The following is a 25,699-nucleotide window of genomic DNA, read 5'->3' as shown; positions in this document are numbered from 1 at the left end:
CATGTGACTTACCGCCTGTGACTTACCGCCTGTGACTTACCGCCTGTGACTTACCGTATGTGACTTACCGCCTGTGACTTACCGCCTGTGACTTACCGCCTGTTACTTACCGCCTGTGACTTACCGCCTGTTACTTACCGCCTTTTACTTACCGTCTGTTACTTACCGCCTGTTACTTACCGCCTGTTACTTACCGCCTGTTACTTACCGCCTTTTACTTACCGCCTGTTACTTACCGCCTGTTACTTACCGCCTTTTACTTACCGTCTGTGACTTACCGCCTTTTACTTAGTCTTTTACTTACCGCCTGTTACTTACCGTCTGTTACTTACCGCCTGTGACTTACCGCCTGTGACTTACCGCCTGTGACTTACCGCCTGTGACTTACCGCCTGTGACTTACCGCCTGTGACTTACCGCCTGTGACTTACCGCCTGTTACTTACCGCCTGTTACTTAGCGCCTGTTACTTACCGTCTGTTCTTTCCCCATTCTAGCACGGCTCAGGGCCTGGCTGAGGATATGCCTGCGTCCCAAAATGCCACCCTTTTGACCAGCGAATATGGTGCCATTTGGGGCGGAGACAATATGTCTGCCAGTAGTCGGTGGGGGGGAGGGCAGCGCTGAGCCAAAGCTGAGGATACTGCTGTGTAATCCGGGTTAAATACTCATAGGAGAGGATCACTGCTGAGGCATGTGAGGCAGAGATCACACTGACTGCAGGTCTGGCGACGGAGAAGGGTTGCCAGACTGGTCCCAGATCTGTTTGTGCTGGGTTGCCAACTCCTGTGGTCATTGTCACATGTGGGATTGTTGGACAGAGAAAGGGGGATAGGGCAACTATACAGGGGGGAGAATCACAGACTGCCTTGTCTGAATTGTCTGGTAACAGCAGCCAGACATTACATCACCATCCTCTGGTCTCTCCTGCCATGACTGCGTTACCTTATTCTGTTTCAACAGACTTTTGTCTTGTGCCACATTTTCATAAAAAAATACACCACAACCATAATCACAACAACTGATGACATTTTAATGAATACATCAATACATGTACACGCAACACATAAAAAGACACTCAAATAGGAAACGTGAATTCGAATAAAAGCTACATTCACAGCTATTCTGCCCAAGACAGCAGTACGTTACATTCTCACGTCTGAAACTCAGTTGAGTCAAGTTTTCCGGTTCATCAAACTAGTCAGTCACTTCGAACAAGTACTATGACAAAACACAACATAAAAACAGTATGTGAGTGCGTCCCAAATGCGCACCCTATCACCACAGGGCTCTGATCAAAAGTAGTGCACTACATGAAGGGAATAGGGAGCCATTAGGGATACATCCCCGTATATCTGATAGTATATAAAAGATACAAGATGGCGCTGACAGACATGGTCGCCTTGTTTCTAGATTTCCTAGCCTACATGCTCAGAACTTTTCTTGTATTATTACAGTGAGGGAAAAAAGTTTTTGATCCTCTGCTGATTTTGTACGTTTGCCCACTGACAAAGACATGATCAGTCTGAAAATACCTGTCAATTTGTGGAAAAATCACCCTGATTAACTCATTAGTATTATCACAGTTTACCTATTTGCTTATGGTCTTGCCTACGCCTAGCGAACAGTTTTTTAAATTATATGAGAAAAAAATATTCAATTTTATTTGGAACGGCAAGCCAGACAAAATTAAAAGAGCATATTTATATAATGAATATGAATTCGGAGGACAGAAATTATTAAATATTAAAGCATTAGACCTATCACTAAAAGCTTCAGTCTTACAAAAGTTATACTTAAATCCGAACTGGTTCTCAAGCAAATTAGTAAGATTGTCTCACCCAATGTTCAAGAAAGGCCTTTTTCCCTTTATTCAGATTACAACCTCACACTTTCAGTTATTTGAAAAGGAAATAATCTCCCAAATGTCACTATTTCTAAAACAAGCCATAGAAAGTTGGTTGCAATTTCAATTTAATCCTCCAGAAACGACAGAACAAATAATGCAACAAATATTGTGGTTAAATTCAAATATACTAATTGACAAAAAACCTTTATTTTTTGACAGAATGTTTAAAAAAAGGTATAATCTTTGTAAATGATATCATCGGTAGGACTGGTGGAGTTATGACGCACATGCAGCTAACAAAAACATATGGAAATGTCTGCTCTACCCAAAATTACAACCAAATAATGGCAGCATTACCGCAAAAATGGAAGAGGAAAGTGGAGGGGGGAGAAAGTAAGGAACTTGTCTGTCGGCCTTGCATTAAAGAACATAATTGGTTAAGGAAAACTGTGATAAATAAAAAAATATATCAGTTTCACTTAAGGACCAAAGGATTGACAGCCGTCCCATATAGATTGCAAAATAGTTGGGAAGAGATCTTTGATGTACCGATCCCATGGCATAGTGTTTATGAACTGACACGCAAAACGACACCGGATTCAAAAAATTAGAATCTTTCAATTTAAATTATTATATAAAATCCTTGCTACCAATAGAATGTTATTTATATGGGGGATACAATCTTCCCAGCTCTGCAGATTTTGCTGTGAAGAGACGGAATCATTGGACCATTTGTTTTGGTTCTGTCCATTTGTAGCTTGTTTTTGGACACTGGTCCAGGAATGGCTAAAGGATTGCAATATTTACCTGGAACTAACCTTGCAGATAGCATTACTGGGTGATCTGAAAAGTCATAGTCAATCAATCAATAATATAATAATACTTTTAGCAAAGCTGTTTATTTTTAACTCTCAATCTGTAGAAGCAATGAGAATAGAAAGGTTCAGAATTATTGTAAAACATCACAGTACGGTTGAAATATATATGGCAAATAGAAATCCGATATGGATGGTGTTAAGAGATAGATGGGAGGTATTGAATAGAGCTGAAGGATGGGACTAATAACAAATAACAACAAATAATAACAAAGATAGCTAATAATGTAAAGCATACTGTGTCCATAATAAGTATATAGGCTGTATGTTGGGAGCTTTTGGGAAAGAGCACAGTTAGAAAGATATGGCATATAGAAGCAAACCGGATGGACATCATGAAAACGATCGGAGAGGTTGAGAGTAGAAGTAGTTCAGGAGCAAAAATAAATAAATAATAATAATAATAATAATGATATATATGTATGTATGTATATGTATATATATATGTATATATATAATAGAATTATTGTAAAATTAACTGTGTCCATAAGGTGTAGATAGTAAGTATAGACCGGAAGTAGAGACCTGGGCATTGTTGTTCACTAATTTACTCCAAGTAGGGAAAGGATGGTGGGGTTGAAAAGTAATAAAGGGGAGTATATATATAAAAAAAAAAAAAAAAAAAAAATGGGGGATTGGAAGTGATGCAGACAATTACATTGATAGAAGATACAATCTATCTGCAATATTAAGCTGATCCATTCCCCCCAAAGAAAAAAAAAAAAAAAAAAAAAAAAAATTAAAAAAAGACATGATCAGTCTACAATTTTAATGGTAGGTTTATTTGAACAGTGAGAGACAGAATAACAACAAAAAAATCCAGAAAAACGCATGTAAAAAATGTTATAAATTGATTTGCATTTTAATGAGGGAAATAAGTATTTGACCCCTCTGCAAAATATGACTTAGTACTTGGTGGCAAAACCCTGGTTGGCAATCACAGAGGTCAGACGTTTCTTGTAGTTGGCCACCAGGTTTACACACATCTCAGGAGGGATTTTGTCCCACTCCTCTTTGCAGATCTTCTCCAAGTCATTAAGGTTTCGAGGCTGACGTTTGGCAACTCGAACCTTCAGCTCCCTCCACAGATTTTCTATGGGATTAAGGTCTGGGGACGAGCTAGGCCACTCCAGGACCTTAATGTGCTTCTTCTTGAGCCACTCCTTTGTTGCCTTGGCCGTGTGTTTTGGGTCATTGTCATGCTGGAATACCCATCCACAACCCATTTTCAATGCCCTGGCTGAGGTTCTCACCCAAGATTTACGGTACATGGCCCCGTCCATCGTCCCTTTGATGCGGTGAAGTTGTCCTGTCCCCTTAGCAGAAAAACACCCCCAAAGCATAATGTTTCCAACTCCATGTTTGACGGTGGGGATGGTGTTCTTGGGGTCATAGGCAGCATTCCTCCTCCTCCAAACACGGTGAGTTGAGTTGATGCCAAAGAGCTCGATTTTGGTTTCATCTGACCACAACACTTTCACCCAGTTCTCCTCTGAATCATTCAGATGTGCATTGGCAAACTTCAGACGGGCCTGTACAGTATATGTGCTTTCTTGAGCAGGGGGACCTTGTGGGCGCTGCAGGATTTCAGTCCTTCACGGCATAGTGTGTTACCAATGGTTTTCTTGGTGACTATGGTCCCAGCTGCCTTGAGATCATTGACAAGATCCTCCCGTGTAGTTCTGGGCTGATTCCTCACCATTCTCATGATCATTGCAACTCCACGAGGTGAGATCTTGCATGGAGCTCCAGGCCGAGGGAGATTGACAGTTATTTTGTGTTTCTTCCATTTGGGAATAATCGCACCAACTGTCGTCACCTTCTCACCAAGCTGCTTGGCGATGGTCTTGTAGCCCATTCCAGCCTTGTGTAGGTCTACAATCTTGTCCCTGCCATCCTTGGAGAGCTCTTTGGTCTTGGCCATGGTGGAGTGTTTGGAATCTGATTGATTGATTGCTTCTGTGGACAGGTGTCTTTTATACAGGTAACAAACTGAGATTAGGAGCACTCCCTTTAAGAGTGTGCTCCTAATCTCAATTCGCTACCTGTATAAAAGACTCCTGGGAGCCAGAAATCTTTTTGATTGAGAGGGGGTCAAATACTTATTTCCCTCATTAAAATGCAAATCAATTTGTAACATTTTTGACATGTGTTTTTCTGGATTTTTTTGTTGTTATTTTGTCTCTCACTGTTCAAATAAACCTACCATTAAAATTATAGACGAATAATTTATTTGTCAGTGGGCAAACGTATAAAATCAGCAGGGGATCAAATACTTTTTTCCCTCACTGTACCTACAGCCGGAAATAACTTCTTAACATTAGATCGGCGGGTCACTCACCAGAAATCCGAGAAGAGATTCAACTTCCCTGACCTAGATCCTTTGTTTGAACTTCCCGAGGCAGCTCTATTCCTCCCGGGGAGCAAAACACTGATGCCAGAGAAGAGGAAGAAGAAGTGGGGTCCCAGTCAGACTCAGGCAGTTGCATACCATCCACCCCTTCAGAGTAAATGAACAGCTATTTTCAGGTCTCTCCAGAGATGTTCGATCGGGTTCAAGTCCGGGCTCTGGCTTGGCCACTCAAGGACATCCAGAGACTTGTCCCGAAGCCACTCCTGCGTTGTCTTGGCTGTGTGCTTAGGGTCGTTGTCCTGTTGGAAGGTGAACCTTCACCCCCAGTCTGAGGTCCTGAGAGCTCTGGAGCAGGTTTTCATCAAGGATCTCTCTGTACTTTGCTCCATTCATCTTTCCCTCGATCCTGACTAGTCTCCCAGTCCCTGCCGCTGAAAAACATCCCCACAGCATGATGCTGCCACCACCATGCTTCACCGAAGGGATGGTGCCTGGTTTCTTCCAGACGTGACACTTGGCATTCAGGCCGAAGAGTTCAATCTTGGTTTCATCAGACCAGAGAGTATTGTTTCTCATGGTCTGAGAGTCCTTTAGGTGCCTTTTGGCAAACTCCAAGCGGGCTGGGATGTGCTTTTTACTGAGGAGTGGCGTCCGTCTGGCCACTCTACCATAAATGCCTGATTGGTGGAGTGATGCAGAGATGGTTGTCCTTCTGGAAGGTTCTCCCATCTCCACAGAGGAACTCTCTAGCTCTGTCAGAGTGATCAACGGGTTCACCTCCCTGACCAAGGGCCTTCTCCCCCGATTGCTCAGTTTGGCCGGGCGGCCAGCTCTAGCAAGAGTCTTAGTGGTTCCAAACTTCTTCCATTTAAGAATGATGGCGGCCACTGTGTTCTTGGGGACCTTCAATGCTGCAGAATTGTTTTGTACCTGTCTGAATACTTATGTAAATAAGGTATCCGTTTTTTTTTATGCACTGTATACTGTCCATACTGTCTATACACACCATTATATATATTTATATTATGACATTGCTCGTTCTGATATTTCTAATTGTTTTGTTTTGTATTTCTAGGTATTACTGCACTGTTGGAGCTAGAAACACAAGCATTTCACTGCACCTGAGATAACATCTGCAAATCTGTGTACACGACCAATAAACATTTATTTGAAATATACAGTACATCACCTGAGAAATACATCACATTGAGTCTGGTGAATCCATGACAGTCACAGATTCAGAGGAGCAGTTCCCCAGGAGTTAAACTGCTTCAGTGGTTACAGAGTTAGAAGAGATATCTCTATCAGTGTTAACACAACACAGCCTCTCTGCTCAGGAGTTAAACTGATTCAGTGGTTACAACAGAGTTAAGAGAGAGATATCTCTATCAGTGTTAACACAACACAGCCTCTCTGCTCAGCACTCACTCCAAACTAAACCAACCATAATAACACAATCATGTCATAACATTACTAAAAAATATATATACACTATATATATATATATATATACACAGTTGAAGTCGGATGTTTACATACACCTTAGCCAAATACAGTGAGGGAAAAAAAGTATTTGATCCCCTGCTGATTTTGTATGTTTGCCCACTGAAAAAGACATGATCAGTCTATAATTGTAATGGTTGGTTTATTTGAACAGTGAGAGACAGAATAATAACAAAATAGTCCAAAAAACACATGTCAAAAATGTTATAAATTGATTTGCATTTTAATGAGGGAAATAAGTATTTGACCCCCTCTCAATCAGAAAGATTTCTGGCTCCCAGGTGTCTTTTATACAGGTAACGAGCTGAGATTAGGAGCACACTCTTAAAGGGAGTGCTCCTAATCTCAGCTTGTTACCTGTATAAAAGACACCTGTCCAAAGAAGCAATCAATCAATCAGATTCCAAACTCTCCACCATGGCCAAGACCAAAGAGCTCTCCAAGGATGTCAGGGACAAGATTGTAGACCTACACAAGGCTGGAATGGGCTACAAGACCATCGCCAAGCAGCTTGGTGAGAAGGTGACAACAGTTGGTGCGATTATTCGCAAATGGAAGAAACACAAAAGAACTCTCAATCTCCCTCGGCCTGGGGCTCCATGCAAGATCTCACCTCGTAGAGTTGCAATGATCATGGAAATGGTGAGGAATCATCCCAGAACTACACGGGAGGATCTTGTCAATGATCTCAAGGCAGCTGGGACCATAGTCACCAAGAAAACAACTGGTAACACACTACGCCGTGAAGGACTGAAATCCTGCAGCGCCCGCAAGGTCCCCCTGCTCAAGAAAGCACATATACAGGCCCGTCTGAAGTTTGCAAATGAACATCTGAATGATTCAGAGGAGAACTGGGTGAAAGTGTTGTGGTCAGATGAGACCAAAATCGAGCTCTTTGGCATCAACTCAACTCGCTGTGTTTGGAGGAGGAGGAATGCTGCCTATGACCCCAAGAACACCATCCCTACCGTCAAACATGGAGGTGGAAACATTATGCTTTGGGGGTGTTTTTCTGCTAAGGGGACAGGGCAACTTCACCGCATCAAAGGGACGATGGACGGGGCCATGTACCGTCAAATCTTGGGTGAGAACCTACTTCCCTCAGCCAGTGCATTGAAAATGGGTCGTGGATGGGTATTCCAGCATGACAATGACCCAAAACACACGGCCAAGGCAACAAAGGAGTGGCTCAAGAAGAAGCACATTAAGGTCCTGGAGTGGCCTAGTTAGGATCACCATTTTATTTTAAGAATGTGAAATGTCAGAATAATAGTAGAGAATTTTTTTTTTTCTTTCATCTCATTCCCAGTGGGTCAGAAGTTTACATACACTCAATTAGTATTTGGTAGCATTGCCTTTAAATTGTTTAACTTGGGTCAAACATTTTGGGTAATCTTTCACAAGCTTCCCACAATAAATTGGGTGAATTTTGACCCATTCCTCCTGACAGAGCTGGTGTAACTGAGTCAGGTTTGTAGGCCTCCTTGCTCGCACACGCTTTTTCAGTTCTGCCCACAAATGTTCTATAGGATTGAGGTCAGGGCTTTGTGATGGCCACTCCAATACCTTGACTTTGTTGTCCTTAAGCCATTTTGCCACAACTTTGGAAGTATGCTTGGGGTCATTGTCCATTTGGAAGACCCATTTGCGACCAAGCTTTAACTTCCTGACTGATGTCTTGAGATGTTGCTTCAATATATCCACATAATTTTCCTTCCTCATGATGCCATCTATTTTGTGAAGTGCACAAGTCCCTCCTGCAGCAAAGCACCCCCACAGCATGATGCTGCCATCCCCGTGCTTCACGGTTGGGATGGTGTTCTTCGGCTTGCAAGCCTTCCCCTTTTTCCTCCAAACATAACGATGGTCATTATGGCCAAACAGTTCTATTTTTGTTTCATCAGACCAGAGGATATTTCTTCAAAAAGTACGATCTTTGTCCCCATGTGCAGTTGCAAACCGTAGTCTGTCTTTTTTATGGCGGTTTTGGAGAAGTGGCTTCTTCCTTGCTGAGCGGCCTTTCAGGTTATGTCGATATAGGACTTGTTTTACTGTGGATATAGATACTTTTGTACCTGTTTCCTCCAGCATCTTCACAAGGTCCTTTGCTGTTGTTCTGGGATTGATTTGGACTTTTCGTTCATCTCTAGGAGACAGAACGTGTCTCCTTCCTGAGCGGTATGACGGCTGCGTGGTCCCATGGTGTTTATACTTGCGTACTATTGTTTGTACAGATGAACATGGTACCTTCAGGCGTTTTGAAATTGCTCCCAAGGATGAACCAGACCTGTGGAGGTCTACAAATTTATTTCTGAGGTCTTGGCTGATTTATTTTGATTTTCCCATGATGTCAAGCAAAGAGGCACTGAGTTTGAAGGTAGGCCTTGAAATACATCCACAGGTACACCTCCAATTGACTCAAATGATGTCAATTAGCCTATCAGAAGCTTCTAAAGCCATGACATCATTTTCTGGAATTGTCCAAGCTGTTTAAAGGCACAGTCAACTTAGTGTATGTAAACTTCTGACCCACTGGAATTGTGATACAGTGAATTATAAGTGAAATAATCTGTCTGTAAACAATTGTTGGAAAAATTACTTGTGTCATGCACAAAGTAGATGTCCTAACCGACTTGCCAAAACTATAGTTGAGTGGTTGAAAAACTAGTTTTAATGACTCCAACCTAAGTGTATGTAAACTTCCGACTTCAACTGTATGTTTTATTGTCACATACATCTGAGGTACAATACAAATATACAGTACATAAAGGCACCTAACTATACTGGACTCTACTTTATACTCCTCTCCTCTCCTCTCCTCTCCTCTCCTCTCCTCTCCTCCTCTCCTCTCCTCTCCTCTCCTCTCCTCTCCTCTCCTCTCCTCTCCTCTCCTCTCCTCTCCTCTCCTCTCCTCCACCCTCCTCCTCTCCCCTTTCTCCTGCCCTCCACCTCTCCCCCTGCCCTCCTCCTCTCCCCCTCCTCTCCTGCCCTCCACCCTCCTCCTCTCCCCCTCCTCTCCTCCACCCTCCTCCCTCTCCCCCTTTCTCCTCTCCTCCACCCTCCTCCCTCTCCCCTCCTCTCCTCCTCCCTCCTCCTCTCCTCCACCCTTCTCCTCTCCCCTCCTCTCCTGCCCTCCTCTCTCCCCCCTCCTCTCCTCCTCCCTCCTCCTCTCCTCCTCCCTCCTCCTCTCCTCCACCCTCCTCCTCTCCCCTCCTCTCCTCTCCTCCACCCTCCTCCTCTCCCCTCCTCTCCTGCCCTCCTCTCTCCCCTCCTCTCCTCTTCTCCCCTCCTCTCTCCTTTCTCTAGTCGTCAGAACAGAGCCATGTGGCAGGTATCCACTGTGGTCCCTCCTGAGCCAGCTGTATGGTATTAAACAGCTGAATACAGGCGTCCTGCAGCCCCTCGTTGACTATGACACTGTCGAAGAACTGACCATACTTCTCCTCCATGAACCTGGCAGCATCCTCCATCTTCTCAAAGTCAACATCCTGGGTGGGGGGATGAGAGAAGGAGGGGCTTCAGGGAGGGGAGGAGGAGCCTTAGAAAACAGAGGAACTCAAGCGTGTCTGACTAGTTTGATTATCCAAGACAGAATATGAGGAGGCGGGTTAGTATAGTATAGTATATTTGAATGCATTAACATAATTATTTACATCAAATATATACACTGAGTGTACAAATCATTCAGAAAACCTTCCTAATATTGAGTCTGTCATTGAAAGAGCAGGGGTCCTTAATGTTTTGTACACTCAGTGTAGAAATGAAATGTCAACATTTATCAATAGGGATGTGCATCATTACCTTTCAAGACGATTCGATACGCATCTAGATACATGTGCTCCGATACGATACAGGAATGATACGATGCGATTTGGTTTGATTAGAGAACGAATCGGTTCGACGCGATACGATTCGATGCACTAATATTTGTTGCTTAAACACATTCATTTTCCGTTCTAAATTAAAATCTGCTTCTGATTGAGCTCATAAACTGGGCCTCTCTGAGCTGGATCTGTCTGAGCTGACTTCTGTCGGTCTGAGCTGACTTCTGTCGGTCTGAGCTGACTTCTGTCGGTCTGAGCTGACTTCTGTCTGTCTGTCTGAGCTGACTTCTGTCTGTCTGTCTGAGCTGACTTCTGTCTGTCTGTCTGAGCTGACTTCTGTCTGTCTGTCTGAGCTGACTTCTGTCTGTCTGTCTGAGCTGTCTGTCTGTCTGTCTGTCTGTCTGTCTGTCTGTCTGTCTGTCTGTCTGTCTGTCTGTCTGTCTGTCTGTCTGTCTGTCTGTCTGTCTGTCTGTCTGTCTGTGTGTACCACCCAGTCTACCACTATCAGATTAGAGCCATTAGGGAGACATTATTAACTTTACCCTGTATATCTAAAAATGACCAATATACACGGATTGTTTAAAGTAAAACTATTAAAAACTATTGCAGATGGTGAACCCGAGCAATCAAAATAAAATCTATTGTAATACCCCGTTCAGGCATGACATCACTATGACATCACTCAACTAATAAAAGCCTAATATCACGCAAGACCATTAGAGCATCTCAAGGCCGCCTACCTCATGTTGGTCACAGCCAGTAGTTTGACTAGGCTACTGATATTGCCTGGGTTTGTTCGGCAATGCAACATGACTTGTAGATCAATGGAGGTCAATACAGTTACGTGCAGTTCGACACTGAAGGACGCATCAGTTTTACACAAAAGAGGATTTTCAGAAATGGTAGAATGATGAGTAATATGAGCAACACATTTTAGTGAACCGGCGATTTGTAACGTACTATCTTAAACATTTGAATCGGGACCGAGGCGTATCAGTGAATCTTTACAACCCTAATTATCTACATCCAAAAAAGGATGGCCTGACCAGTGACAACACATTCATGTAAGGAGATCTCACTTTAAAAGGTCTGTTGACGACATGGCTGGTGAAAATGCGTGCCTCCCTCCGTGTCTCTCTCAGTCGTTCTTTACTGGGAGGCTTTATAAAGACGACATAAGGCTTGAACGTCTTATTCCTCACAGACAGGATACTCTGAAACATACAAATACATGCTAACATATGGTATAAAATAAATTAATAAATGGCAGTTACAGTATATATTAACAACTTAATTTTAAACTCATTTACCAACCCATTATAAAAAGGTTAAGTGTTCCACAAATACCACAATTAATAATTTTTATTGCTGTGATATCTGTGGTGTAAAAAAACCTTCCCATAGTTACAGGAGTATAGGAATATAACTTACATGTGGCTGAATGTCAATAACACACATCCTTCCACTGTCTATCACGTCTCTGACGGCATCGATACTGGCCCCATACAGATGGCCTTTATATTCACCATACTCCAGGAACCTGGGACAGACCCAAAGATACATTATAAAAATCGATTGATTACAACTATACTACAACCACTTATATAACAACAATGAACATATCAAATCCCCATTGGACTCTGTTTCATCTCTTACTGGATTCTGAAACAAAAACAGAGCCAAGTAAAGTTTCTAACTCTAAAGGGTATTTTCCTGGTTAAATTAATAATATGCAGTGCATTCGGAAAGTATTCAGACGCCTTGACTTTTTCCACATTTTGTTACGTTACAGCCTTATTCTAAAATGGGATTGAATAAAAAGAAATCCTCAATCTACACACACTACCCCATAGTGACAAAGCGAAAACAGGTAGAGAAATTTTTGCAAATGTATTAAAAAATTACAAACAGAAATACCTTATTTACATAAGTAAACGTATTTACATAAGTATATTCAGACCCTTTGCTATGAGATTCGAAATTGAGCTCAGGTGCATCCTGTTTCCATTGATCATCCTTGAGATAGTTCTACAACTTGATTGGACCCCTATGGTAAATTCAATTGATTGGACATGATTTGGAAAGGCACACACACATATATATATATATATATTATAAGGTCCCACAGTTGAAAGTGCATGTCAGAGCAAAAACCAAGCCATGAGGTTGAAGGAATTGTCCGTAGAGCTCCGAGACAAGATTGTGTCGAGGCACAAAGGGTACCAAAACATTTCTGCGGCATTGAAGGTCCCCAAGAACACAGTGGCCTCCATCATTCTTAAATGGAATAAGTTTGGAACCACCAAGACTATTCCTAGAGCTGGCCACCTGGCCAAACTGAGCAATCGGGGTGAGAAGGGCCTTGGTCAGAGAGGTGACCAAGAACCGGATGGTCACTCTGACAGAGATGTAGAGTTCCTCTGTGGAGATGGGAGAACCTTCCAGAAGGATAATCATCTCTGCAGCACTCCACCAATCAGGCCTAAAGTACTCTCAGACCATGAGAAAAAATATTATCTGGTCTGATGAAACAAGATTGAACTCTTTGGCCTGAATGCCAAGCGTCACGTCTGGAGGAAACTGGCACCATCCCTACGGTGAAGCATGGTGGTGGCAGCATCATGCTGTGGGGATGTTTTTCAGCCGCAGGGACTGGGAGACTAGTCAGAATCGAGGGAAAGATGAACAGAGCAAAGAACAGAGAGATCCTTGATGAAAACCTGCTCCAGAGCGCTCAGGAGCTCTGGGGGAAGATTCACCTTCCAACAGGACAACAACCCTAAGCACAGTCTAACAGCTAGGCTACTAGCAATTATTAAAACAAATAATAAAACAAATCACTAGCATTACCTGTGGTTGCACACCATGTAGTCAAACAGCTCTTTGGTGACAAAATGATATTCTCTTCCAGTCTCCTCTCCATCTCTGGCTGGTCGCGTTGTGTCTGAGGACGATGGAAGACAACCCATCAACACAGAATTACAACCAACCTGTATCCCGTCACATCACAACATCCACCACAGAGGACAACCACTAAAACAACACAATACCATCAGTCAGAACAGAACGTAAATCCTGTTATGTGACAAGATAAAAGGCCATGGAGGGGAGAGGAGACATAGAGGAGACATAGTGGAGACATAGAGGAGACATACAGTACAGAGATACATAGAGGAGACATAGAGGAGCCATACAGTACAGAGATACATAGAGGAGACATAGAGGAGCCATACAGTACAGAGATACATAGAGGAGACATAGAGGAGACATAGAGTACAGAGATACATAGAGGAGACATAGAGGAGACATACAGTACAGAGATACATAACCAAAAGTATGTGGACACCTGCTCGTCGAACATCTCATTCCAACATCATGGACATTAATATGGAGTTGGTCCCCCCTTTGCTGCTATAACAGCCTCCACTCTTCTGGGAAGGCTTTCCACTAGATGCTGGAATATTACTGCGGGGACTTGCTTCCATTCAGCCACAAGAGCATTAGTGAGGTCAGACACTGATGTTGGGCAATTAGGCCTTATGTAAATGTTGGCATTCCAATTCATCCCAAAGGTGTTTGATGGGGTTGAGGTCAGGGCTCTGTGCAGGCCAGTCAAGTTCTTCCACACCGATCTCGACAGAGCATTTCTGTATGGACCTCGCTTTGTGCACGGGGGCATTGTCACGTTGAAACAGGAAAGGGCCTTTTCCAAACTGTTGGAAGCACAGAATCGTCTAGAATGTAATTGTACTGTACGCTGTAATGTTAAGATTTCCCTTCACTGGAACTAAGAAGCCTAGCCGGAACCATGAAAAACAGCCCCAGACCATTATTCCTCCTCCACCAAACTTTACAGTTGGCACTATGCATTTGGGAAGGTAGCGTTCTCCTTGTTTCCGCCAAACCGAAATTTGTCCGTGGGACTGCCAGATGGTGAAGCGTGATTCATCACTCCAGAGAACGCGTTTCCACTGCTCCAGAGTCCAATGGTGGCGAGCTTTACACCACTCCAGCCGATGCTTGGCATTGCGCATGGTGATCTTAGGCTTGTGAAGCTCCCTACGAACAGTTCCTGTGCTGACGTTACTTCCATAGGCAGTTTGGAACTCGGTAGTGAGCGTTGCAACCGAGGACAGACGATTCTGTGAGCTTGTGTGGCCTACCACTTTGCGGCTGAGCCGTTGTTGCTCCTAGACGTTTCCACTTCACAATAACAGCACTTACAGTTGACCGGGGCAGCTCTAGCAGGGCAGAAATTTGACGAACTGACTTGTTGTAAAGGTGACATCCTATGACGGTGCCACGTTGAAAGTCACTGAGCTCTTCAGTCAGGCCATTCTACTGCCAATGTTTGTCTATGGAGATTGCATGGCTGTGTGCTTGATTTTATACACCTGTCAGCAAACTGGTGTGGCTGAAATAGCCGAATCCACTAATTTGAAGGGGTGTCCAGATACTTTTGTATATATAATGTAACATATGATACTAGACAATATAGATGGAATATATACATAAAAGGTGTAGTGGAAGAATGAGAGAAGGTGATACTCGCGACTGGCGACTTGCAGGCGCCGAGGTCCAACGTGATGACTCAATCACGATTTATGACATTGTTTGGATGGCTTATCACAGGGGTTAAACACACTTAATCTGTGGCTTTCTCCGGGGCCGGCACGTTCCCACAGAATCACGGGGGCACGTGAATCGACGAATTGAATGTTATTGTGTGAATTAAATTGTCATGTTTGGATTGTTTTCAAGAGTTCATAAAGAGCTATGCATTTCTATATGTTCTATTGTACAGTAAGTGCTATGGATTTACTGTTACAGGGAAACTGGGTTGTTGTGTTAATCGAATGGAGGGTACGACACAGCTCCTATCATTTAAATTGAGTTGATTCGATTATAATCTGGGTGGGTTTTCCTGTCTATTGTTTTTACTAGCAAAGTGCAAAGAAATGCTAATTCAGGTTGGGTGTGAGAGTTTCTGCTTGAATTTGGTTAAAAGGTTAAAAATGACAGTGAATTCGTTCATGGTTTGAGAACTTTGTTTGCAAGCTCCTGTGTGTAGCATCTCTGGCTCTGGGCCATCATGGCCACCAAGCCTTAAAGCTGCAATATGTAACTTTTTGGGTGACCCAGAACAAAATTCACATAGAAATGCGAGTTATAGAATTGTATTAACCAGGAAATGGTGGAGCAATTCCAGCATAGTGTACCTTTTAATAATTGCATAACGGTGCAAGTTAGACAAGTTATAGTCATGCTAGGTGGTGATGTAAGGCCTTGACTAGACCCTCTAGAGACGCACAGGGCCTGTTTTGCACTTATTTACATAATAATGGAGTCAGATTGATGAATGTAGTTTATTATTATCATTTCTACATATCAGTTGGATAATTTCCGTCCAACTACAAAAGGGCACTTTAATGGAATAGAACGTATGATACTAGACACTATAGATGGAGTATGAACTTACGAGGCACGTTTCCCTGGAAGGTGTGTGGGTTGAGTTTGATCAGTCTTTTCCTCAGCTCATTCACTCCTACACCAGACGGACCTGAAGAAACAACACAACGCGCTATACACCACTACACACCACTACACACCACTACACACCACTACACACCACAGCAGATGTGATACTCCAAACCTATAAGCTGTGTCTCAGAAAGGGGTTAGGAAGGGCTCATTTCTGGACAAGAAACCAATATTTTAATATAATCTTTCTTTCTTCTGATACAGAATATGAACGATATATAAGCAGTGAGCTCGTCACCTACGAGGATGACCAGTCTGTGTGGGTCGTCAGGCTGTCTCTGGTAGCTGACCACCTCTTCGTAGGGGCTGGACAGAGCCCAGCTGTTGGGAGAGCACGACGTCATCCTCCGCCACAGACGGAAGCTACGCCGGAACCCAGCTGGAAACATCAACAACATCAACAACAAAAACAACAACTAAATTAACATCATCAACAGCAACAACAAAAGCTGTAAATCTATGGTGCGGCATCATCTTACAAAAATAATAATTATTGATTAAAAGTGTCAATCAAATTGTCAATCAAAAACAGCTTACAGATGTAGACGCCATCCATCATATGAGTTCCTTCCTCAGCCTCTTCGGAATACACTGGGAAAATTCATTACAATATTATTTGATATTGTGCCTTCAGAAAGTATTTATCACCCTTGACTTATTCCACATTTTGTTGTGTTACAGCCTGAATTCAAAAAAATAAAAATGTTCCCCACCCATCTACACCCATTTTCTACACATTTATCGAAAATGAAAATACAGAAATATCTAATTTGCATAGGTATTCACACCGCTGAGTCAAATATTTGTAGCACCTTTTGCAGCGATTACAGCTGTGAGTCTTTCTGGGTAAGTCTCTAAGCTTTCCACACCTGGATTGTGCAACATTTGCACATTATTCTTTTCCAAATTCTTCACGCTCTGTCAAATTGGTTGTTGATCATTGCTAGACAACCATTTTCAGGTCTTGCCACAGATTTTTGAAGTAGATTTAAGTCAAATCTATAATTCGGAAACTCAGGAACTATCTCCAGTGTTTTTATGTTGTTGTTCTGCTGAAAGGTTAATTCATCTCCCCAGTGTCTGCTGGAAAGCAGACTGAACCAGGTTTTTCTCTAGGATTCTGCCTGTGCTTAACTCTATTCTGTTTTTTTAAATTCCTGATACACTCCCCAACCCTTAATGATAACAAACATAACACTTTGTTTTCAGGACAAAAAGTTAATTGCTTTGCCACATTTTTTGCAGTATTACTTTAGTGCCTTTCAAAAAATTTACAGAATCTATCAATTTCTATACCATGACTCTATAAAGACTTACCTACCAGATTCAAAATCTTCTTCATCTATAGAAAGATTAAAAAAGTGTTAATTCACTGCCTGTTATTATGTATCGATAGTAGTTAGTATACAATAGATATGCTTATTATAAACGTGATATCAAACGGAATGTGATTAGCTCAGATTAGCTCAGTTGGTAGAGCATGGCGTTTGCAACGCCAGGGTTGTGGGTTCGATTCCCACGGGGGGGCAGTATGAAAAATAAAAAATAATGTATGCACTAACTGTAAGTCGCTCTGGATAAGAGCGTCTGCTAAATGACTAAAATGTAAATGTAAAAATGACCTGCTGTGACTCCCTTCTCATCGTTGGTCTTAACGTCGTCCTCTGGAAGAGAAAACAGACGGTCAAACAGAGATACTGTCAAGATCAAGACAAATCCAAGTTCTGCTACTTTGTTATTTCCCCTCCCAATGTATATGTGTATATATATACGTACCATCACCAACCACGTTCACTTAGGGTCAGAAGAGAAGGCAAAAGGAAACAAAACTCATGTTAAGGGCTGAAACACCAAACACGCGAAGGGCTGAAGCTTGACTGACTGTGGAGCTTCTTTTACAAACTATGCGTCTTGTCCAAAAATAAAACTATAGATTGTTGTGACTTCGGCTAGATAATTTCCTGAACAATTACTAGAATAATTATTTGATCTAATTACTCGAATAAATTTTTTTATCCTTTCCAAATTAACCGAAGAGGGGCACCATTAAAGGTTTTGATCTGGAGAGAACCATTGAATTAGCTTTATCAGTAGTTATCATTAACCTTAATACCAATCCTATATCAACAATAGTCTTAACAGTGAATTTACACAGGGGATTACATGTTTCGCGTGACACTAAGGGTATACCTTAGTGTGTCTCTTTCTTTGAATTAGCCCTCTGGCTAATTATTTAGGCTGAGAAATCTCAGAATATGAGAACAGGAAAAATATGCCAAGGCGCTATTCCTTTACCAACACAAAGTGAGCTCATTATACATTTTCAGACCTCATGGTGGAGGCAATACCGTTGTTTTATAGCTCAATGGAGCTATAGATTTCAGACACCTTTACTTTTTCCACATTTTGTTACGTTACAGCCTTATTCTAAAATTGATTAAATAAAAACATTTCCTCAGCAATCTACACACAATACCACATAATGATAAAGCGAAAACAGGTTTTTTGAAAATGTTTGCAAATGTATAAAAAACTAAAACAGAAATACCTTATTTACACAAGTATTCAGACACTTTGCTATGCGACTCGAAGTTGAGCTCAGGTGCATCCTGTTTCCATTGATCATCCTTGAGATGTTTCTACAACTTGATTGGAGTCCACCTGTGGTAAATTCAATTGATTGGACATGATTTGGAAAGGCACACACCTGTCTATATAAAAGGTCCCACAGTTGACAGTGTATGTCAGAGCAAAAACCAAGCCATGAGGTCGAAGGAATTGTCTGTAGAGCGCCGAGACAGGATTGTGTTGAGGCACAGATCTGGGGAAGGGTACCAAAATATTTCTGCAGCATTGAAGGTCCCCAAGAACACAGTGGCCTCCATCATTCTTAAATGGAAGAAGTTTGGAACCACCAAGACTCTTCCTACAGCTGGCCGCCCGGCCAAACTGAGCAATTGGGGGAGAAGGGCCTTGGTCAGGGAGGTGACCAAGAAACCGATGGTCACTCTGACAGAGCTCTAGAGTTCCTCTGGGGAGATGGGAGAACCTTCCAGAAGAACAACTATCTCTGCAGTACTCCACGAAGCAGGCATTTATGGTAGAGTGACCAGACGGAAGCCACTCCTCAGTAAAAGGCAACTGACAGCCCGCTTGGAGTTTGGAGTTTGCCAAGAGGCAACTAAAGACTCTCAGACCATGAGAAACAAGATTATCTGGTCTGATGAAACCAAGATTGAACTCTTTGACCTGAATGCCAAGCGTCACGTCTGGAGGAAACCTGGCACCATCCCTACGGTGAAGCGTGGTGGTGGCAGCATCATGCTGTGGGGATGTTTTTCAGTGGCAGGGACTGGGAGACTAGTCAGGATCGAGGGAAAGATGAACGGAGCAAAGTACAGCGAGATCGTTGATGAAAACCTGCTCCAGAGTGCTCAGGACCTCAGACTGGGGCGAAGGTTCACCTTCCATTAGGACAACGACCCTAAGCACACAGCCAAGACAACACAGGAGTGGCTTCGGGACACCGCCGAAGGGCGGCAGGTAGCTTAGTGGGTAAGAGCGTTGTGCCAGTAAGCGAAAGATCGCTGGTTCTAATCCCCGAGCCGACTAGGTGAAAAATCTGTCTGTGCCCTTAAGCAAGGCACTTAACCCTAATTGCTCATGTAAGTCGCTCTGGATAAGAGCGTCTGCTAAATGACTAAAATGTAAATGTAAGTCTCTGAATGTCCTTGAGTGGCCCAGCCAGAGCCCGGACTTGAATCCGATTTAACATCTCTGGAGAGACCTGAAAATAGGTGTGCTGCGACACTCCCCATCCAACCTGACAGAGCTAAAGAGGATCTTCAGAGAAGAATGGGAGAAACTCCCCAAATACAGGTGTGCCAAGCTTGTAGCGCCATACCCAAGAAGACTCAAGGCTGTAATTGCTGCCAAAGGTGCTTTAACAAAGTACTGAGTAAAGGGTCTGAATACTTATGTAAATGTGATATTTCATTTTTCAATTTTATTTGTTAACAATGTTAAAAACCTGCTTTTGCTTCGTCATTATGGGGTATTGTGTGTCGATTGATGAGGGGAAAAAACTATTTAATCATTTTCAGAATAAGGCTGTAACGTAACAAAATGTGGAAAAAGTCAAGAGGTCTGAATACTTTCCGAATGCACTGAACATATAGCTTGCTGGCCTGCTAGCTAACGTTACGTGTATGATCTGTGTAGTGATATTATTTGAATCAGAAAATCATTTGCATTGCTAGTTATAGCCTAATGTTAGCTAGTTAACATTGAACCTAGTTTGTTAGCTTAAGCTACCTGCAGATTCATACTACAGCTATGGCAATGTTTGTATCGGTAGATTTATGAGTTGGGATTATGCCGGTTCATTGTTTAGCTAGCTAGCTACCTAGCTAGCTACATGTCTAAACAAAAAAGACTCCACTTCGGCCGGATTATTACATGACCCATCAAATTAGCTAAGTGTGTCTGGGGGTGATTACAGCCATCTAACTATGAAAAAAGTGTATGCACTCACTAACTGTAAGTCGCTCTGGATAAGAGAGCATCTGCTAAATGACTAATATGTAAATGTAAATCTATTGTATTTCATTAACATGTCTAGTCAATAGTGACCCATCCACTCAGCTAGATGTGACTGGTGGGTGGTTATAGCATTTATTTCACATGACCCATCAATTTAGACAAGTGTGTCAGGTAAGCATCATCTAATAATGATAAAATATTCATAAAATATTTTTATTTGGACACTTTCTGTTTTTTATATTGCAAGTAACCACTTCACTGTACCGTTTCCACCTTCTGTATCCTGTGCATGTGACAAATAAACTTAGATTTTATTTGATGTAGTGTGTGTTTACCACATGGCCTCACATGTGAATCCTTAAAGAGATGGGTGGGGCTAAGGCTGAAGAGGGTGTGAACGATGCTGAATGGGTGTAGACAAAGAAGAGCTCTCCAGTAGGTGTACCAAAACATTCAAGGGCCATTTTCTCAAAAGTTGTGTTGCAAGTTTATCAACTTTCAAAGCAGAATTACTTTCCCATTGTTCCTCAACTGTAGTGTATGATATACCATTTTTTAGCTCTGAGTCTCAACTTTTATCCAATGTAAAAAACTATGTTGTGACTTTAGCTATGGATATTCAAGATCATTTACTGATTCATTACTGGAATATATCCTTTCCAGATTAACTGAAGAGGGGCACCGTTAAGGGTGTTGATATAGAGAGAACCCTTGAATTAACTCTATCAGTAGTTATCATTAACCATTATACCAATCCAATATCAACCATAGTCTTAACAGTCAATTTACCATATTCTCATTCTGAACTGTCGTCGAGCTCGGAAACTTCAAGAACCCAATCGCTTGTAAATTAACCCATGGCCACAAATAATTAATTTAAGGTTTTATTTACTAGACTAAATAAGGTGAAAAATGAGGTAGTTATCAGATACAATAGTAACGAGATGGTCTTATCAGTTGAGAGAGAAAATATGAGAGACTCCACCAAGATCTGCTTTCACAACTGGGAAATTATATCATTATAATTATAGTTTCAACAACCAGGAATTGCCAGTTGGGCTAGACTATCAATTCACATCCGAATGATATTACATTTACATTTTACAGACGCTCTTATCCAGAGCAACTTACATGAGCAATTAGGGTTAAGTACCTCGCTCAAGGGTACATTGACAGATTTTTCACCTAGTCGGCCAGGGGATTAGAACCAGCGACTTTTCGGTTACTGACACAAAGCTCTTAACCACTAAGCTACCTGCCGCCCTACAGGCGGACTAATATGTAATTAAGACTAACAGTCATATAATAATCAGTTACTGACACCACTTTTATACAGACACAGCGTCACGTAAAGGGAAATTCAATGAAATTATGTATTTACATGGATTTTTTGCTGAGTGTTGTCTGGTGCAGTTGGGTTTCTGTTATGACGGAGGGAAACGGGTCAGTGGTGTTGTCGTTTGAGCTTTTGCTCGAAGAAGCTTCTTCCCTCGTCGGGGCTCGCATGCATAGAAGCTCTTTGCGCTTTCTAAGTTGAGTTCTCAATTTGTTCAGCGCAAAGAGATAATGTTTGTTAAGGCACTGGGGTGCAAAACAATGTTCGGGTTTTGGGAGGGATAAGACTCAGCGGTTTTGGGAGAGATCAGACTCAGCGGTTCATTGTGAGTGAGCAGAGTGTAATGTCATGAGTCGAACAGTTTAATACTTTGATAAGAAAACGTGTTTAAATGTCCTTTTTCACTCTTGGCGCTATTTTCTCTTTCTTACAAAGAGTAACAATTCCGGACTCTCTCCTTGGGATGCAGATCACCAGGCGTTCTACTGACTTGCAGAGGGACTGGTTTCGGTCTCTTGACTTTCTCAGGGCCATTCAGAGTTGTAAAGCGAGAAAGGGAGTGCAGTTTTATTGGTCTTGTGATGGTTTGAAAGGGGCCGCTGTCAAGTATAACTGACCAAATTATGAAAGACAAGCATTGTAATTTTGAATTCCGTAAAGTGAGTGTGGAAGAGGTGAAAAAATGACAAGCCACCTTGGGTCTGACAACTTGGATGGAAAATTACTGAGGATAATAGCGGATGATATTGCCACTCCTATTTGCCATATCTTCAATGTAAGCCTACTAGAAAGTGTGTGCCCTCAGGCCTGGAGGGAAGCAAAAGTCATTCCGCTACCTAAGAATAGTAAAGCCCCCTTTACTGGCTCAAATAGCCGACCAATCAGCCTGTTACCAACCCTTAGTAAACTTTTGGAAAAAATTGTGTTTGACTAGATACAATGCTATTTTACAGTAAACAAATTGACAACATACTTTCAGCACGCTTATAGGGAAGGACATTCAACATGCACGGCACTTACACAAATGACTGATGATTGGCTGAGAGAAATTGATGATAAAAAGATTGTGGGGGCTGTTTTGTTAGACTTCAGTGTGGCTTTTTACATTATCGATCATAGTCTGCTGCTGGAAAAACGTATGTGTTATGGCTTTACACCCGTGCTATATTGTGGATAAAGAGTTACCTGTCTAACAAAACACAGAGGGTTTCTTTAATGGAAGCCTCTCAAACATAATCCAGGTAGAATCAGGCATTCCCCAGGGCAGCTGTCTAGGCTCCTTACTTTTTTCAATCTTTACTAATGACAGTATGTCAATGTATGCGAATGACTCAACACTATACACATCAGCTACTACAGCGAGTGAAAAATCACTGCGACACTTAACAAAGAGCTGTAGTCTGTTTCAGAATGGGTGGCAAGAAATAAGTTAGTCCTAAATATTAAAAAAACTAAAAGCATTGTATTTGGGATGAATCATTCACTAAACCCTAAACCTCAACTGAATCTTGCAATGCAAGTTGAGGTGACTAAACTCAAACATGTTGATACAACTAGTGGCTAAGATGGGGAGAAGCCTGTCCATAATAAAGCGCTGCTCTGCCTTCTTAACAGCACTATCAACAAGGCCGGTCATTCAGACTCGAGTTTTGTCGCACCTGGACTACTGTTCAGTCGTGTGATCAGGTGCCACAAAGTGGGAAAATTACAATTGGCTCAGAACAGGGCAGCACGGCTGGCCCTTAAAAGTACACGGAGAGCTAACGTTAATGATATGTATGTCAGTCTCTCCTGGCTCAAAGTAGAGGAGAGATTGACTTCATCACTACTTGTTTTGTAAGAAGTATTGACATGTTGAATGCACCGAGCTGTCTGTTTAATCTACTGGCACACAGCTCGGACACCCATGCATACCCCACAAGACATGCCACCAGAGGTCTCTTCACAGTCCCCAAGTCCAGAACAGACTATAGGAGGAGCACAGTACTACATAGAGCCATGACTACATGGAACTCTATTCCACATCAAGTAACAGATGCTACAACTCCACATCAGGTAGCTGATGCAAGCAGTAGAATCAAATAAAACAAAAAACAGATAAAATACACCTTATGGAACAGCGGGGACTTTGAAGAGACACACACAGGTACAGACACACCGATACACACTCTACACACACACACACATACTATACACACACACACACACTATACACACGCACACATACTATACACACACGTACACACTATACACACACGTACACATGGTAGAGTAGGGGCCTGAGGGGAACACACTTAACGTGTTGTGAAAAGTGTTATGAAATGTAATGTCATGTAATATTTTTAATTGTATATAACTGCCTTAATGTTGCTGGACCCCAGGAAGAGTAGCTGCTGCCTTGGCAGGAACTAATGGGGATCCATAATAAACCCCAGGAAGAGTAGCTGCTGCCTTGGCAGGAACTAATGGGGATCCATAATAAACCCCAGGAAGAGTAGCTGCTGCCTTGGCAGGAACTAATGGGGATCCATAATAAACCCCAGGAAGAGTAGCTGCTGCCTTGGCAGGAACTAATGGGGATCCATAATAAACCCCAGGAAGAGTAGCTGCTGCCTTGGCAGGAACTAATGGGGATCCATAATAAACCCCAGGAAGAGTAGCTGCTGCCTTGGCAGGAACTAATGGGGATCCATAATAAACCCCAGGATGAGTAGTTACTGCCTTGGCAGGAACTAATGGGGATCCATAATAAACCCCAGGAAGAGTAGCTGCTGCCTTGGCATGAACTAATGGGGATCCATAATAAACCCCAGGAAGAGTAGCTGCTGCCTTGGCAGGAACTAATTGGGATCCATAATAAACCCCAGGAAGAGTAGCTGCTGCCTTGGCAGGAACTAATGGGGATCCATAATAAATAAAGATAGACTTGTGGGCAACAGAGTCTATAGCGTAGGTGATACTATATAGTATACCTTGGACTTTGAAGAGACACACACAGGCACAGACACACCCATACACCCATACACACTCTACATATACATACTATATAGTATACCTTGTACCCCTTGCACATTGATCTGGTACTGGATACAGACAGTCTAAGAGGTTAGTGTAGTAGTAGTTAGTTAGGGTTAGTGGAGTGTTGTTACTCACAGGGTTTGATGCAGGTGTGGGCCTGGAAAGGCTGTGACCACCATGTCTCCCTCTGTTTGCTGGAGAACAGAGAGGCCAGGGGTTGAAAGCAACAACAACAAAATCCCATGACTGAAACTCAAGTTGATCTCAGATCGATTGTCTGAGGAGGTAGCCTACCATTTAATGTAAAAAAAAGTAATGACCATCATGCTTTAAGGCAGAGGGGGGTAAAGTATGGCCCGCAATCCATTTTTTAAATATATGAATGTCATATCTGAGTTGCGTGTTTTTGGGCCTAAAAATGACTTCTTCCATGCTATATAAACACACTCTGATAGATGACACTGTAACCTAGTAGCTACATTCAGACAGTCACTGTGCTCCCGCTCTCAATTCGAATCTACGTTCAGACAGTCAATGCTTGAAAACGTTGACATGAAAAATGAGTGAGGAGAAAAAGAGAAAAGTGGACTCAATGTCGTTCAATAAAGACGCCAGATGACCATGTGGAGCAGGCGGCAGGGGGCACCTCAGCGGAGTCATGACCAGAGGTTTCCATGGGAACTGAGCAGGATGAGCACACTGACCTGGGTTAAGGTCCAACTGTCCTTATGACCCTGGTTCCAGTGAACTGTCTGGGGTCCACAAGGGAATACTTGACATCCTATTCCCTTCTTCTGAACATCACAGCATAACAGAGACTACATTTATAATATATTGGGAATATTTTGTAGAACAGACAG

General features: G+C 42.4%; 1 protein-coding gene across 1 annotated transcript in view; it reads right to left on the bottom strand.

Annotated features, from left to right (window-relative positions):
* Positions 1-9,865: 9,865 nt before the first annotated feature.
* Positions 9,866-25,699, bottom strand: part of LOC121558898 (MAGUK p55 subfamily member 4-like) — a 55,460-nt gene continuing 39,626 nt past the window's right edge. The window contains exons 10-20 of the mRNA XM_041872241.2: positions 24,975-25,033; positions 17,720-17,737; positions 17,566-17,607; positions 17,265-17,285; positions 16,481-16,534; positions 16,182-16,322; positions 15,882-15,962; positions 13,253-13,346; positions 11,834-11,942; positions 11,482-11,616; positions 9,866-10,066 (exon numbers count right to left, since the gene is read on the bottom strand). Of these exons, the coding sequence (XP_041728175.1) occupies positions 9,881-10,066; positions 11,482-11,616; positions 11,834-11,942; positions 13,253-13,346; positions 15,882-15,962; positions 16,182-16,322; positions 16,481-16,534; positions 17,265-17,285; positions 17,566-17,607; positions 17,720-17,737; positions 24,975-25,033 (940 nt within the window). The 3' untranslated portion in view covers positions 9,866-9,880. The remainder of the gene's footprint in view (positions 10,067-11,481; positions 11,617-11,833; positions 11,943-13,252; positions 13,347-15,881; positions 15,963-16,181; positions 16,323-16,480; positions 16,535-17,264; positions 17,286-17,565; positions 17,608-17,719; positions 17,738-24,974; positions 25,034-25,699) is intronic.

Source organism: Coregonus clupeaformis, unplaced genomic scaffold, assembly GCF_020615455.1.
Source record: "Coregonus clupeaformis isolate EN_2021a unplaced genomic scaffold, ASM2061545v1 scaf0479, whole genome shotgun sequence".
Classification (NCBI taxonomy): domain Eukaryota; kingdom Metazoa; phylum Chordata; class Actinopteri; order Salmoniformes; family Salmonidae; genus Coregonus; species Coregonus clupeaformis.
The sequence above is the reverse complement of the archived record's forward strand: the minus strand, read 5'-3'. Positions and strand labels throughout refer to the sequence as shown.